Genomic DNA, 17820 nt, shown 5'->3' with positions numbered 1-17820 from the left:
GTTCAATTTGTGCGCAGATCTGTTTCGCTGTATAAATAACAATCGGTCATTGTCTCTCTAAAAAGATAAAACGTGTCACAAGAATCCGTTACTCACGAACAAAAAAAAAAAGAAAAGAATAAAAACAACGTTGAAAAATCAATTTCGAGCAATGACAATGGGTAACCGAGCGTCCGCGTGTGTGTAATCTTCGTTCTTAGCATCGTGGCACGGCGGAAAAAGACATCCAACCGATAGAAGAGACATCCAACCTGTTGTTCTGCGCTGTGTGCGCTATTGCTAATGTCATGGTGCGAAGAAAAAACTATCTTTCCACAAACAGTGTACGGTCGTTCCGCCGGAAGGATTAAATGTCGATTGAAAGCAGATGCAACGTGTGGCACGGAACGGGGACCAACTGCAGCGCGGGGTGAAAGCTTTATACCACAAAAATTTAATGTTTCATACGCCGGGCAATAAAAAATGGCTGTGACACTGCGACCGCACCGGTCGAAGTGCCGTTGCTCGTTCTTGTCCCCATTGCAAACAATAGGTGTAAAACATTTTGAGAATTTTTATGCATTCGTATTGCTCCTTTGTGCTCCTTACCCGTCATTGTGTGTTTCCATCTGGTATTTGTCGCCGGGCTCCAGCAGGCGACCTCCAGGTACGCGCTCCCAGTACTTCAGTGCTTCCGGAAATGCTTCCACCTGTCCGGGTTAGGGGTAGAAATGATAATTTAGTTTGGGCTATGCAATGCTAATAATGGGCTGTAAGTTTGAATAAAAATGAGTTATTTTCCACCCGCTATTTCCTTGGGAACTACGATCAGGCCATATTTCATGCCGCCCGGTGTTATAAAAATGTAAACGGCTGACTTCGAACAATGGGCTAGTAAATCAAACGGAAAGCAACACGTGAATTAATGGTGTGTTTTTTTTTTGTGGTGGATTTAGAGCACTAAAATTATCGCAGAATTAATGTTAGTCTGAAGTCGTTTAAAATGCAGACTGACGATAAAAATGCTTTTGCCATACACAAGTTGCTCTTCTTATGCTTTTAGCACTCAGGAGTCGAAATATTGACCCAAATACATAACATTTAGCATCAATGAACGAGTGTTTCAAATCCCAACTCTACTCCTTCATAAAGTTAATAGAGCGAAACAAGCTGTGTTTGCAAATGATTGTTCAGAAAGTTTATGTTTTTTTTTTAACTTTTTAACTCCTCACAAACTAGAGATGACGATTCGTGTTTCCTTTTCGATGCCTTTTTTAAGCTTAACGCCGACTTACAAAACAATAAACTTTACCGATAAGTCTTCGAAATATTTTTTTTTTTTTTTTTTCAAATGATTGGCAGTTCTGATTCGAACAAGAAGCGTTTCATCAATGTTGACCGAACGTGAGTCCAACCGTATAATTCCGTTAATTGGCATTGAAATGATTCACGCTTTTCTGTTGGACCTATTTTATCTCCCATTCGAAAATTTCTCACTTCCTCATTTCGTTCGAGAAAAAAAAATTAAATGAGATGTGCATCAATGGAAAATCCAGGAGAATACCTGACACTGCCTAGCATTGACCCGCAACTTTAGCATCCCTTCTGGTACCGGTATGTTTTTTGCGTCAAACTGCATTTTTACCCGTTCTGATGAATCATCAGTGAGCGCGAGGACTTTCACGAATAAACAGAACTGCGTTTGGGCGTAATTTGTAAGTTGGAGGTGCTTGTGAATTATGATTTTCATTAAAACTCTTCCGGTTGAAAAAGTTTGGAGTACGCTTCCGCTGGAGCAGTGAACCAAACAAATCGGACGATATCGAACGGTGGCAGAAGCTTGTAGAGCTTGTAGAGAATATTTTAGCCAAATTTTCTGAGCAACAGAGCTATTTGGAACCAGGGCTCAAATTTTTTATTCCCGTTAGTAAATTAGTATGCAGAGTTTCATTATTGTGTTGAAAATTCTAGAAAACTAACTGGGTATGAATAATGGAAGATTACACTGGTTAACACAGGTTTTTCCCTGGAGCTCAAACTGGAAAAATATGAAAGATTATAGCTTTTTAGCCACTTTTGTCACGTTTGCTACCTCTAGGCAACTTCAATACATCTCGGGTTTCTCTTAACCAAAAGTTAGTTTAAGGTCTGAGCTCTCAAATGAAAGTCGTCTTCTATCAATAAACTTGAATTAAATTGAGTTTGAATTTTCTTCATCACTTTTGCTTATTTATGTAAACGCTAGGTACTTTGAAATATATGTGTGGTAACTATATAAACAATGTGTGTGTGTGAGAGAGAGAGAAAATGAGAGACAAGCAGACTGTATAGTGTATTGTTTTAAAAAAATAACAGGAGGGTTGTGTGCAAAGCCACCACCGCAAGGTTGAAGTAGAATACTTTTGTAAAAAAGATAACCCGGCTGCTTGCGTGTCAGTCATTTTTTCTAGTAAATAAACGTTGACTAATCAGATCAATCGAATTTTGCGCTTCAACAAGGATCGACCATTTTCAATAATATAGTAAGTTGCTTGTCATGATTGGGGCTTGACAATTTTAAAATTTTGAGATGAAATTTTTTCGGATGTCGTGCTCATGACTGAAAGAAAAGATAATTCAGTACGTTTTGAGACACTGAGATGAAGTAAAATTTATAACCTTTACAAATTTAAAAATGTGAATAACCTCATTAGAAAATATTAACTTTTCAATCAAGTTTTTATTTCATCCTGAAAAGGACAATTTGTTGTTCATTTTAGTATCGGATAAGAAGCCGATCACATCTTTGCGTTATCATTGACAGGGCGAATAAAGTATTCACGGTGCTCCCACAGACCGTTATTATAAAAAAAATGCACCAAAGAATCTGAGTACGCCATTCGATTCGTTATGACGTCCAGAATCTCTGGTCAAAATTTCGAAATCCTCGTACGGTACATTTTTGAGTAATGCCCTTTTGAAGGTCGTAAAGTACAGAAAAGTGATATTAACACGACGAATTACTCAATGTAAAGCACGTTTTTCAGCCATAATTTAATGCAACAACTTCCAAAATAGTTTCTACCCATTCCAAGTATTATATTTCAAGACATTTACAATTGGTAAAAAGATTTATTTCAAAATCCCAAAGTGCACAGTGGTCTAAATTCGAAAAATCGTGATCGTTCTAGATTTGACTGTGAAAAATTGATTTTATGTACTCAATGTCTTCAGCAAAATTGTTTCATAGAACAAGGCCTTACTTTTGGCGTTTTTGGTTTTTTGATCAATCCACCTAACAGTTAGAAAAAAAAAAAAAATTTTTCTAATTTTCAATATACCGGATTGCTTCTTTCAGCAAAGTTGTGGAAAATTTTAAAAGAAAAACAATTGCTCAATACTGCGGTGTCCTATCTGTACGTTGAACACGACAAAATAGAGTTTTTTTGTGGAACACCCCTCCTTTAAATCAGTTTTTTGTCTATAATTTCGTCTGTAGTGGTCAAAACAATGCAAAATGTTCTAAGAACTTATGCAATCAACTAAGTTTTCTTCAAGACTTTGTAAAATTTATTGTTTTGAGAATTACAGAAAAAATTATAGAGAAAAAACTGATTTTAAGGAGGGGTGTTCCACAAAAAACTCTATTTTGTCGTGTTCAACGTACAGATAGGACACCGCAGTATTCAGCAATTGTTTTTCTTTTAAAATTTTCTACAACTTTGCTGAAGGAAGCAATCCGGTATATTGAAAATTAGAAAAAATATTTTTTTATCTAACTGTTAGGTGGATTGATCAAAAAACCATAAACGCCAAAAGTAAGGCCTTGTTCTATGAAACAATTTTGCTGAAGACATTGAGTACATAAAATCAATTTTTCATAGTCAAATCTAGAACGATCACGATTTTTTGAATTTAGACCACTGTGCACTTTGGGATTTTGAAATAAATCTTTTTACCAATTGTAAATGTCTTGAAATATAATACTTGGAATGTGTAGAAACTATTTTGGAAGTTGTTGCATTAAATTATGGCTGAAAAACGTGCTTTACATTGAGTAATTCGTCGTGTTAATATCACTTTTCTGTACTTTACGACCTTCAAAAGGGCATTACTCAAAAATGTACCGTACGATGATTTTGAAATTTTGACCAGAGATTCTGGACGTCATAATAAATCGAATAGCGTACTCAGATTCGTTGGTGCATTTATTTCATAATAACGGTCTGTGGGAGCACCGTGTATTCCTTGTGATGAAGTAAACAATGAAATGCTGATATAACATTCAAAACAAGACGGCTCACGTGTTGTCAAAATGAGTCAACTTTTCATTGAATGCATTTACTAGTGCCCACTAACGCACAGAGACTGCATTTCACTAAAGTGCTTCACTGCATCAGCCGCTGTCGATGCTGAGATCCCCTGCAACTAGTTCGCTATCCATAGTCATGCCACAGTTGTGGCCGCTATACGCTGCCATTGGTATCCACTGTCCCTGCATCAGCTGCCCAGCTGCTATCGTTGCTGGAATCCGCTGCAACTAGTGCGCTATCCATTGCTACGCCACAGCTGTGGCCGCTTTCCGTCATCGCTGGTATCCACTGCACTGCTAGTGCTGCTGCTAAGGGAGGACGACTGCTGTTGTCGCTGTCTAGAACTATTATGAGCAGCTTCGGCTAAAACAGGCTCCTATATAGGCCAAATAGCATGTTTTAAATTGCAAGGTATATGATTCTGTCGACCGTGCTTGGGAAGCAATCATATAACGACCAATCAGAGTTTGGATTTATCGTTTTGACAAGGCTTGACTATTTTCAATAGTACAATAGTGTGAATAATAAAATTACAAGTAACTTCTTTTGGGAACAATCTTAGAAGATTTTCCAATCTATTGCTGCAAGAACGAAGGAAATCCATCGAATACTAGCCGATTTATTAGCATCTGAAATTGGACATATTTTTAACTTTTTTCGGTTTTAGATTTTCATTTCACATCCCTATGTAGCCGAACTTCTTGAGAGAAGTATTCTACTTCAAAAAGATAATGAAATGGGTCATTCCATACCAAATGATCAAGCAAATGCAACGACCCTCTTCGATTTGCTTCAAAATGAATAAAGTGGCTTGTTTCAGGTCAAACTGAAAAATATAAAGTTTAAATATAAAGCAATCGGACAACCCCACTCCGATTGCGAGGCCCATTTTTCCATATTTTGACAAAATATCATTTCCTATGTTTCGTAAAAACGTCATATTTCAGAGACCGTTCTCATAAAGACATCATTAAACTAAGAATCGGGTATATAATTCAATTTAACTAAAAAGTTAAATGAAGTTTATTACGCACTACAACTAACAAACGATAACTTGTAATGCACAGTATCATTTGTTGAATTTGTCAAATAAATGCAAGTTATGCACTTCAGTTGTTGTTAATTCACATACCACCAAGTAGGCCGTGAGAAACCAATACTTTGGATTTGAAGTGGTGCTTTCGATTTCGGTGCGCTGTAATGATACGTATCACGTTTGTTAGCGAATCGTTTGATATTTATAAATTTGTTACCGTGAAAGTTGAACATCTCCACAACGGTGCATATTGCATTTTGTGGATAGGTGATTCTTATATAAAACTTGAGATAAACGCAATTTTAGTTTTCAAACGCGAAAATATCAATGCTGGCAACACTGAACGCTAGGTTCAATGAAGCCATTCGATTGGAAAGGTGTCTAATATTGTCTACAGCTCTTACGGTTTTTGAGATATGACGTTTTTGCGAAACATGGATAATGATGTTTTGTCAAAATGAAATCAAATCACCTGAAGCTAACAGGCTTTTTCAAAAATCTGGATTTACGATATCCATTCATAAGCTTAGTTACAAAGCACAACAATAAAAAAAGACATTAGGTTCGTTCAAACCATCTAAAAGCAAGATGGTCTATGACTTTACTGATTTTATTTGTATGCAATCACTTCCACGTTACTGGTACTGTCTTAAGTGGATTTTATAGAACCGATGAATGCTAATTGCTGTTTCGATTAAAGACCCTGAAGGTTCGCCTTAAACCTAAGTATACTGAACCATCAGGATTTTGTTAGCATATTATATATTTTTTGATTTCGATCTCTAATTATTGACTTTTCGACAGCGTATATGTCAATTTAGCAATAAACAAGTCCAGTGACAGGGAAAGTTTCAACAAAAGGCAAGCCAAATGATTAATTTTGATAATAATGTGATATATTTCAACACACTTTTGCACGCAAGTTACAAACGTCGTAACTTGCACACAATTTTTTATGGAAGCTACTCCTTTTTTTTCTTCTCAGTGTTATTGATTTTTTGCCCTCCCCTTAGCTAACTTTGATAACCGTGGACATAAAAACTATTCAAAATTTTTATCAGCCTTATTTGTTTCTCCATAAAAGATTAAAAAATTTAAAAAAAGTTAAACTCATTTTATTTCAATTTTCCCCGATACATGTGTACTTATGTTGTACTTTTAGAATTTAGAACGACTTATTTTATACTTTCCGACGTTTCGTCACTGGTCAGTGACATCTTCAGGGGAAAATATTATTTGTTCGTTCCTTGTCAAGATGCTTTTTAAAGCTTATCGTCAACACTGAAACGTCAGATAGTATAAAATAAATCGTTCTAAATTTTTGTGATTGCTCAGCCAAAAGTATAACATAAGTACACAACATCCCAACAGTCGAAAACTCAGCAATATTTATTCCCCGATACATTTTGCTACGATTTTCTTTTGAAAGCTTAGAAGACTTTGCGCACTTCCGACTTGGCTAAGGGTTCCAAAATTCACAGGAACGGTTAAAAAGCAATAAGGTTTTATTTATTTCCAGTTTGAGCTATAGGTCAAACCTGTGCTCATAAATGGTTGACGAAAACGAAAAAAAATGTCAAAATCAGTTGGAGTTGAATCTAAGAGTGGACAGGATCGTAATTGCCTGATCCGCTGTTAAGATATCCGACTGTTCAAACTAAATAGACGCACATTGTTTGCATTGTTCGCTTTAACGTACGTACGCTTTACGTATTGTTAGCTACACAGCTCGTGTACGGCGCGTGTTTTTCTAGATTTGGTTCTGTGCTGTGAAAACAATCGCCAGTAGGGAAGCAACTGAAGCATGTACCCCGCATCGCTGGATTCGGCACCACCGCTTGCAGCACGGAGCAGCAGCTTCGGAAACGACAATAGGCTGCAGATAAGTAACAGGAAACACAACTTCACAGAGTCGAGGGGCGATTTAAATCGCGTCCAACATGGACGAAGAAAAAACTGACTCCTGCAATTCAGGAGAGTGAATCTCGATAGATTTTCGATCCAGGGTGGTACAAGGAACCGTGAATGTCTTGCCTGAAAGGGCATGCCAGTAGGCATCGAGGTTTGATACTGTGAACTAACAAGTCAGTTGTTGTAAGTCCGAATCCCAGGTCGAGAGAAACTGTTAGTGCCAGTTGGATCGCAGCGCCCGCAAATTGCGGACCGCAATTGTCTTGTACGTGAACAGAGTTGACTGTGAAGTTTGAATCAAATAAACATGTGGTCAAATTACGAGTCGGAGTGCTTCATCTAATGTCGCAAGATAAAATAACAAAAAAAAAAGAAAATAACATCTCGCTCATCGTTTATAAATTCCACGGATTCTAGAAATGGTCTCCGATTGCTGTAATCGGATATGTTTCAGCAGCCTTAGATTTGTCAATGGGAGCTTCTTTCATATCCATGTAATTTTTATGCATCAACAATTGCAATTGCCAATTGTACAGTTTTTTTCTGGAAACCTACAGATTTTTTCGTTTTTCGGTACAGATTCTGCACGGTAGAGTTTTCAGATTTTTGTGAAAAGTACAGATTTTTCAAAAGGCTTTAAGAGATTAGAGAAACTTTGTAACAGACTCAGTTATGATACAACGAATGCAATCTCTCGCTTTGGAATATTTTTTTTTACTGTTATTGTTTTTGTCTAATCAGTTTTAGATTGATTATTAATCAAAAGGCTGTGAATAAAACAAAAACACTAAACGATTTTCAAGTATTTTTTTAGTTTTTAAATATTTTTCAAGCGACATCACACAGTCACAAATCGTCACGACTTTCTTAACTCCCCCTATCTGCGTGACGTACTTTATGGATGCCTTCTAAAGGCACTGAATACAATGCATATTTGTAAGGATCTGGCACGGTTTTCAGCCGTGTTCGAGATCACTGAAGTCCGCCCAAATAAACTGCGTGTCCTAGTGTCCAGCCTCGAACAAGCAAACGAGATTGCTGATTGGGATCTTCTCAAACTGGAGTACCACGTGTACATACCAGCTCGTGCAGTCGAGATCGACGGTTAGGTTGCCGCCTCGAGTTCGAACGTCGAGGACCTACTGAAGACTGGAACCGGCCGTTTTAGGGGTTCCAGCCTTCGACCGGTAAATATACTTGATTGCAAGCAATTGCATTAAGTATTGCTCTGCAAGGGTGTAAAAACTTACACCCAATCAGACTCACTGCGGGTGATTTTCGCCGGGTCTGTACTACCAAGCTATGTACTCGTGGACTTGTTGCGGCTACCCATGCGTTTGTTTGTGCCGCGGGTAATGAATTGCATTATTTGCAAGCAGTAAGGACATACGGCTACCCACTGTGGAAATAGGAGAGATGCGGTAAATGCGGGGTGCAACATGCGGCTGACGCCTGCGATAAACAGTGCCAAACCAAAATCAAGCGGTCTTTGAAAGAACTCTCTAAGTGCAGTTGGAGAACCTGCTTTTGGCGAACCTGGGAAGTCTAGGAAGAGAAAAAACATTGCTTCTCCTAAACTTCCTAGGAAAGTGAAAAAGTAATCCCTATCTGAAATGGCAAATACTTTCAAACAAAAAAGCACTATTTAAAATCCGCAGCAAACTCCTTCGGGGTTGGCTAAACTGAATTCCCGCAAGAAGTTACCAGCGCTTCCAGAAACATCGAATTACCCAAACGTTTCTACTTTTTCGTTCAAGTTTCAGCCAGAATTTGAATTGCTGAAGTGTTCATATATTGCGGACTGGATTTTAGAAAATTTTAACATAACTGGTTCCCTTAAAAGTCTTCTGCTGACATTTCTACCTACAGTCAGAACAGTTGACTGCTAAATCCCCCCCCCCCCTTGCAGCGATTGAATCCTTCGATGGTAATTAATTCGCTGAAGTGAAGGATTCTATCGAGTACACTTATAGGAGGAGCCTGAACGTGCATACACATAAAAGTTGATACGCGCATCCTGTAAAGCTACGCATACCAAAGCAAAACAAACATCATTCGCGTGCTCTGCCTCTCATGGCAAGTCTGTCCCAATTGCATTTTTTTCAATTTTGAGTTTATTTATGGAATCAATTCCTTTTTATGTCTACTTTCGATAAAACAAATATTTTTGAATACTTTGTTCTGAGGAACTATGAAAAAAATAGCAAGTCGGTTTGTCCCATAGCAAAAGTGATCGCAAGTCGGTCCCATTGAAAAAATCTTCGGAATTCAACCTCACAGCCAATAATGATTATGAAAAATGTGATATTTACCACAACTTATGGTCTTCAGGTTTGGAATTGGATGTATGAAGTGATATCCAATAGGAGGTTTGATTGAATTTTACGCGTTCTACATCGTGTGGCTCTAGCTGATAGTACATTGTTTTCTTCAAGACAAAGTTTCCAATAGTAGTTTTTTTCAGCTGTTGTTTGTTGACAGTGAACGCTTCAGGTGTGTCACTGTATTGTCAGATAAAGCATACTTTAGTAAATACTTCTTTTCGTATTTATCCGTATTTTAGGTAAAGACGTGGGTAAGAATTGTTCAATTATTGTCGTGAATTTAGTTTTGATGAATTTGTCAGTCACATCAAATACTTCGGTACGCTACTTAGCTGTTTTTAACGGAGCAAACATTTTCCTAAGCTGTAGGTGTTCTTTCATATTTGCTTCCACTGCTACGTGGAAGCTGTCCGGAGTCACGAACGTGTGACTGCTCTCAGGAAAATTTAGAACAAGTTCCTACACCTAAACTGATTTTGAATTTATCAGTAGTAGGTATCAAATGTAAAAACAAATCTAATTTTATTTTGAGCGGCGCAGTTGGTACATTGTGTTATGCTTCTCACAAAAAAAACTGATTTAATGAAGCACGAGAGAAGGTCATTTATGAATTGACCAGCGATGGATTCATTCCAAACGCAAGCTATAGCACCGCCATCGATTTGCAGTAGTTGGTTTTTCATCACCGGTCGTAGCTGGCTATGGGACTAACTTGCTATCATTCTGGCTACGTACAGTAAAAGTAATCGCATGTGAGTCCCAGCTTATGATTTTCAACAAATTTCAATCAAATTTCGGTGTTTATTAGGGTGGGTCGATTTAAAAATCGCTTAGGCACATATGATTTTCGGATTTTAAGGATCAAAATAAGATACTTTTCTCAAGAAACCATACCTCTAAAATGAATTCTGATGTCCCTTGTACTAACGTGTAGGTACCCAAAAGGTCAAATTTCAAAAAATCCTGTTTTGACCCATTTAGAGTGACCCAATCGAGTCCAAATGTATGACCGACCCCCACTAACTTTGGAGGGCTGACCCACCCATGCTAGTGTTACCCCCCTGAACCCCCCTAGGGGGTCTCACATACAAAAATATAAAAAAATATCAAAAAATCACCATTTTTGGCACTTTATATGACAAAAATCAGTGAAATGGCTATTATTTTTCCGCACAAATGAAGTTTCTAGGAAAAAAATGTTTTTTTTGTTTTTGGATTTTTGTTTTCTCTTTAAAAATTTATTCGATCAGAACATAGGAAAGAAACTAAAAAATTATTGTTTGAAGTCTTTTTTGGTTTCAACACTGGGCAATTTCGCACGGCTCTCTGATGTCGCCTCCATAACAGCCTCTACATTTTCCGATATTACTCGTTGGGAAACGCTAGCTAGCAGTTGAACGTGTTGTTCCGTTCCTTGTATATGTAATGGAATATGCGGATCAGTAAATGGTGAATCATCTTCATTTAAATATGCTATCAATGTTTCATACGGAATGATTCGCGTGAATGGTGGTTCAAATACGTTATTTTTATCAGTCAAATCGATCATTTTCGTGTAATCAAAGCAATGGAAGTTTATATCTGGTTTTTTATATTCTCTAAGTTCCGATGGGTCTTCAACATCGTCTCGATATCGTAAAATTTTCTTGATAGCAGAGTCGCGCACCTCTTTCCTATCATCAAACAACATTGATAGCAAGATATTTTCCGAATGTGCAAAATATGGATTATTTTTTATTACATGATTGACAACAGTGCGTAAATTTGGCTCCAGAAATTGTGCCCAAGTAATGTACTTGAAAAATAATACACTACCGTACACGACAGAGCTGTAATACTTGATATTAAAATACATTGGCACATAAACCTTAATTATAAATTCAACCAGAATTCTTAAATTTTTAGGTGGTTTTTTCATTGTCACATATAATCGTAATAATCTAGCGGCCTTGGTGAGCCAGCGAGAATGTACAATTTTTCCTGGTTTTATGTTAGCCAGATCCACAGAAACCACGCCATTAGAAATTGCATGTGCCATGTCGTATAAGTACTGCAAATCGGTGGAATATTCGTGCTGTTCTGCAACAGGAGGCATATTTTCCAACGCAATTCTCTGAAAGTCGCTCACCACCTAAAAATATATAATAATTAAATAAATTTATTATGATTTCACCATTCAAAATGTTATAAAATTATAATAAATGAGTGATAGCAATGACTTACGGGAAGAGCTTCAGAATTTTCAATTTGCTTGCTTAGTTTCCCGGTTGTTGATGTTGGTCCAGTGGTGGATGATTTATCCAAAACCCCAAACAAATGTCGAAACGGAAGTTCGTTGAAGTGTGGAAGGCAAACAAACCAATGCAATGGTCTTTTTAGCAGCAATTCGAATCTTCGTATAATTCCACCGTGTGTGCCAGTGATTGTTGGTTCACCGTCAGTGCATATGCCAATCAATGCATCAAGAGATATGTTTTTATCGTTGAAAATTCATTCAATTTTGTTGTTTTGTATTCAGCACTTTTCTCTACCAGTCTTGCGTAACCAATCAATCGAGAATTCGGTTCTCTCAAAATAACAAGGTGAGGTTCTTTTACCATCCTACTATGATACTTACCATCAATTTTTTCTCTCGTATAAGTATCATCTTTTCTGCCGTCGAATGAAAACGCTATTAAACTGGAATCATCAAACCTTTTGCGGAGCACTATTCGTCTGCATTTCTCTCTTTCTCTACGAACTTTCGATTTATCCATGATGAGAGGTTCGCCATGCTGATCTTTCATTTCAAAATCTTTGAAAAGACTGGTTGCCAATGCTGACGCTACTCTATCAGACACACCAAATCTGTCACACATCAAGGCAAAGTTAAAACAATCGTATCTTTCTGTGTATTGTGAACTTGTGCTTCTATTCATAACATCTTCATCAACCGTCATCGGTACGTCTACGTATGTTGTATCATCGGGATTTTCGTATGTTGGCATTGTTGGCATTGATGACGATGTCCCTTGCTCTTCAATTTCCATCAGAAATGCATCAATTGTTAGTCTTCTCTGTTTATGTTGATCGTGCATAAACTCTTTGAGGCGTTCTGGAACCAAACCGCAGTTACATTGAGCTGCCGTCAAATCGCATTTACATGCTCCAATATAAAAAATTTCGTTCAGAGTACCGGTAAACACTAAAAGGTCTCTATTCGTCTTCTTAATTTCGGCTTGGTATTTGTCAACCAATCTATTCAATTTAACAGCAACATATTTTTTTGAAATTATTTCCATACCAAGTTTTTCCCAAATTCCAACCAACCTATCTGTTACGTGATTAGAGAATTGTTTATAAGAAAACTTTTTTTGTTCTGATTTTGCACGTTCGCTTAAGTAAACATAATATCTCAAGATATCCAGATCGGTTGGTAAATTAATATCATTCAAATCAGAAGACACACCAAAAACAGCAACATTATGCTTGGGTATATGACTCATTGGGTTTTCGATAGCTGATGATGTTGTTGCTATTTCATCTTGCGGGTTTATTGTAAACTAAAAAAAATATATTTTGACTTTAACAATTTTCACTTTCACTTTCAGGTTTTTATTTTAGGTGTTGACTCTTCGGCGGACGATGTAGAATGATTTATGTTGACGTTTCTATCCTATACGAAACCTACACTAGTTCTACACGGAGTGAATAGATAGAGTGACGCAGAGAGAAATTCAGTCAAAACAGCAACACGGTTTTTTTATGTATCCACCAAAATATTTTTCTGGCAGCCCCTTTTTGCTCAAGTTCCAGTTGACTTCAACGGAGTGTTGTTATTGTCAGAGTGAAAAGATAGTTATTGTATTTAAATTTAAAACAAGTTCGTTCGATAAAGTTTGATAGAGATAGATAAAATGAAGTGCGTTTTGTGTAACAACCGAAGAATCCGATTGTGAGGAAACAGTGGATGGATTTTTGTTGCCTCCCAGCAGACTATTTCATTGACGAAAATACCCGACTTTGCAGTGTTCGTTTGGTTTTTCTGGTTTCAGACTCTGCGTCACTCTATTTATTCACTCTGGTTCTACAGTGTGCGTGGGAACAGTGGAAACGGAGCGTCCGTGCGTGGTAGCCGTTATGGTAGCATACCAGCGGTGCTCGCCTGACTGGTCGAAATAAAAATATTACATATGATGTAACAGAGTGATATACGATTTTATGTTCAAAAGGACGCCAACTGCAAACGCCATCTGCAATGAGAATGGCTCAGAAATATGTGTAATTGTGTATGTATGCGCTGAAGACTCAGGACCGAATCCCATGCGAAGCAGGAGAAAACAAAAATCCAAAAACAAAAAAAAAACATTTTTTTTCTAGAAACTTCATTTGTGCGGAAAAATAATAGCCATTTCACTGATTTTTGTCATATAAAGTGCCAAAAATTGTGATTTTTTGATATTTTTGTATGTGAGACCCCCTAGGGGGGTCCCAGGGGGGTAACACTAGCATGGGTGGGTCGGCCCTCCAAAGTTAGTGGGGGTCGGTCATACATTTGGACTCGATTGGGGCACTCTAAATGGGTCAAAACAGGATTTTTTGAAATTTGACCTTTTGGGTACCTACACGTTAGTACAAGGGACATCAGAATTCATTTTAGAGGTATGGTTTCTTGAGCAAAGTATCTTATTTTGATCCCTAGAATCCGAAAATCATATGTGCCTAAGCGATTTTTTGATCCCCTACAAATCGAACCGCCCTAGTTTTTTTTTTTTTTTTACTCTCGCTTATTTACCGTCGGTCTAGTTCCGCCACTGTTGTGGCCAATCACCGACGCCCAGGGAGACGACTCCACACCCAGGACCCTTACTCACGACCCGTTTATTAACGGACCGGCGCCAACGGCTTTACTTCCTCATGCGATGGAAGGCGTGATCCCAGAGATTTTTCGCCTCAGAAAATCTCCCGGTGTCGGCTAGGATTGAATCTAGACCAGTTGGGTTGGTTGTGAGTGGATCACGCCACCTCACAACCATCGACACCTATGTCGGCGGCAGGGATCGTCTAACTACTCAGAGCTGTGCAAAAAATCTTCGTGCGTCGCGCAGATTTTTGTGCACGTCTCCAATATTTGGAAGGAGTAAGAGACGAAGGAGAGAGAGATTTTATACTTGAGAGTCAGAGATCGGGTGCTACTCATTTTTTTGCGTGCAAAGCACACGCCGTTGGGAGACTGCACAATAATTTCTAGAGAGACGAGTAAGAGCAGTTCGGATTGCTCTGTACATTTCGTTTCCAAAGAGACAAGTAAGTGCAGTTCGCATGTCACAGCACTCTTTAAGGGCTATTTCCACTGCTTCCGTTCCGGGACCGGGCCGGGACCGGGCCGTGGCTGTTCCGCGTGTCGTCCGGGCTCGTTAGAGATTGATTGCATGCGTTCTTATGAACGCATTCACACCGACGCGCCGTGCCCAGACCGGGACAGCGTTGATTTGCCGTCGTGCTGCCGCAGTGCGAGAGAAAAACTATCGTTGCCGACGATACTTTGTGTTGGCCGGAGAGTGCACGGAAGGCACTCGGGTGATTGCGTGTATGTTGTAGTGACATATTTCGCGCGGAGTGAGCTGCGGTATGAAAAAAAGAGAAAGACGTTCTCTCACATACACACATCAACATTTCTCAGCCAGAGCGCAGCGCAGGCACGGTTCAAGCACGGCGCAGTGTGAATGCATGAAAAGTCCCGGACGAGCCCGGGCCCGGCCCGGTCCCGGAACGGAAGCAGTGGGTATAGCCCTTTATCCGTCTCTTTCCGGAGATGTCTCTGTGCAATTATGTGCAATGAAAGCGTTCGAAACTTGCTACGAATGTTGCATTAAAATCTGTGTAGGGGGATGAGGGGCATAATAAGCACACGGGGTGAAATGGGCACCCCTCTCATATGCGAAACTACGCATTTTTTAATACAATGTGGTATGTGGAACTGTTCCGTAGTTACTACAGTATATCTTGATGTAGAACAAAAGTGATTCGTCTGTTTAAAACATGGAAATATACTGAAAAAATCAACTTGGTTCCCGGATGTTGGAAAAATTATTATTATTGCGCACTACAAAATAAGCTTATACGGTCGTGGCTCAATCAAGTATGTAGACACATCAATATGACGTATCGGTCGTACCCCAAATTTCACCATCATTGACGTTTTGATTTTAAGCTATAATTAGTGTTAAAATCTCATATTAACTTTAACTATTTCGATAGGAGCGAAATGGTCACCTATAGTTGGGGTGAAATAAGACAAGGTGTGTTGTCACATAAATTTATCTGAAATTCATCTCAGTCGACTTATTTCAGTCGTTCTGTTTCCATAGTCAGTGTTTGTTTACAGTGATGGTGCGAACATATATTAAAAAATCTTTGGAGCCGAATCGGTCAGAAAAAAGGACTGCAGGCAGAATTGGCCACCATAAGGCGCGACGGGACATTTACGAAACAAGCCGCCAAGTATCATGGCAGTTTTGCACTGAAGACAGCCCTTAATTTTTTGTCGTTTTCCATGCTTAAATCAGCAACCGAATTAGGAGCCCATTATGCCCCTATTCCCCCTACGAGTCAGCAGGAAGCCGCAAACGGGCAAAATTTTCACACAGCCGGGCATAATCAGGGTTGCCACTCACATTTTTAAATACATTTTACTACTGCACAAGAAATGTAAAGCTTGCTTAATTTTGTTGGTTTCGTTGGAAAGTCGAGAAAGTCCGTAATCAATATCTTTAAAACGTCGAATTATAGAAAATAAAAAGCACCTAGAAAAGGAACAATTTCCTCTCTTAAATATGTGATAAACATGGGTTTTGTTGTTAATAAAATCAAATTTTAAAGTCTACTGTACAAGATGTTCTTTGACGCCTCTTCATGTTTAGGTGCTATTTATCTTTAAAAGCATTAAGCTGTGCCTTCATTTAGTGTTGTAAGATCAATTTTCTTCAATCTGTTGTTCAACATAGAAGCATACCTTTCAAAACAATAATATGCGTTGTACGGTTTATTTTTCACTTATTGAAAAGGTGTGATCCGCATCCTCATACAACACAGATAATCGTTATGCGTGAAAATGTCGAAAAATAAAATCTGTATAACTACAGATTAATCTGAATATGTGGCATCACTGGCTGTGATCAAAAACTCTCTCAACAAAGAGGCACACAAAGCCCAAGAAATTCTCTGAGGTAGAAACTACCGTGACTGCGGGTAATTTTGCGCAGCACGTTTTCCGCGCCCTCTTCTTAAAAAACTATTTTTCAACAGTAAATTTTACTAAAACACAGTTGATTTGTGTGCTTTACCATGTGCATAGCATAGTCTGCTATAATAGTACAGAGATTAAGTATGTTTTAGTAAAATTTACTGTAGCAAACAGTTTTATAAGTTGAGTGCGCGGGAAAATGTGCAGCGCAGAATTAGCCGCAGTCACGGTACGTCTTTCTGCACTATACTGGGGTAAATTCTGTGAGGTCTCCTGAACGACACGAAAGGGATCCGAACTGCTTTTACTCGTCTCTTCGGGAATTGATGTGCAGTCTCTCAACATCGTGCATTCTACTCGTAAAAAAAATGAGTAGCACCCGATCCCTGAGTAAGAGACATCTCCGGAAAGAGACGGATAAAGTGTGTTGTGACATGCTACCTGCACTTACTTGTCTCTTTGGAAACGATTGTACAGTGCAATCCGAACTGCTCTTACTCGTCTCTTTAGAAATTTATGTGCAGTCTCCCAACGGCGTGTGCTTTGCACGCAAAAAAATGAGTAGCACCCGATCCCTGGTCGGCGGTGGGATTCGAACCCAGGCGTCGAGCGTGGTTGGCGGAGACGTTACCAACCACACTAGGCCCCCGCTCATGAACCGCCCTAGTGTTTATGCAAGTGTTATGATGCAAAAGTGTTAGATTGTCATTGCAGTACTAAATTCTGTTGATGGTCTTGATTTAAAAAGCATTTTAGTTCCAAATTTCACCTAAAGCGTTACGATTTTTAATTGCTGTTTTCTCATCAGCACCAAAACGCAAATGGGACGGACTTGCTGAGAGCGGCAGGCTGCTCCATATGAGCGTGCCCGCATGACCGAGATAGATAGTGTCATCGAACGTAATCAAGTAGATCGATGACGAACGAAATTGGTCAAAGCAGAATCGAAAAGAATGATTATTACGGTTGGTGGACAATGGTTAGGGTTCGTCTGTTAATTAGTACGTGCTTAACAATAAGCACTTCTGTGGGAAATTGTGGATTTTGGACGGT

The 17820-nt window shown here is 38.7% G+C and overlaps 1 protein-coding gene across 1 annotated transcript in view; it reads right to left on the bottom strand.

The window, feature by feature from the left end:
• Positions 1–17820, bottom strand: part of LOC129724981 (uncharacterized) — a 176101-nt gene that overhangs the window by 52095 nt on the left and 106186 nt on the right. The window contains exon 11 of the mRNA XM_055680320.1: positions 589–689. Coding sequence (XP_055536295.1) covers positions 589–689 — 101 coding nt within the window. The remainder of the gene's footprint in view (positions 1–588; positions 690–17820) is intronic.

This window comes from Wyeomyia smithii, chromosome 2, assembly GCF_029784165.1.
Source record: "Wyeomyia smithii strain HCP4-BCI-WySm-NY-G18 chromosome 2, ASM2978416v1, whole genome shotgun sequence".
Classification (NCBI taxonomy): Eukaryota; Metazoa; Arthropoda; class Insecta; order Diptera; family Culicidae; genus Wyeomyia; species Wyeomyia smithii.
Note: the sequence above shows the minus strand (reverse complement) of the source record. Positions and strands in the feature narration are given on the sequence as shown.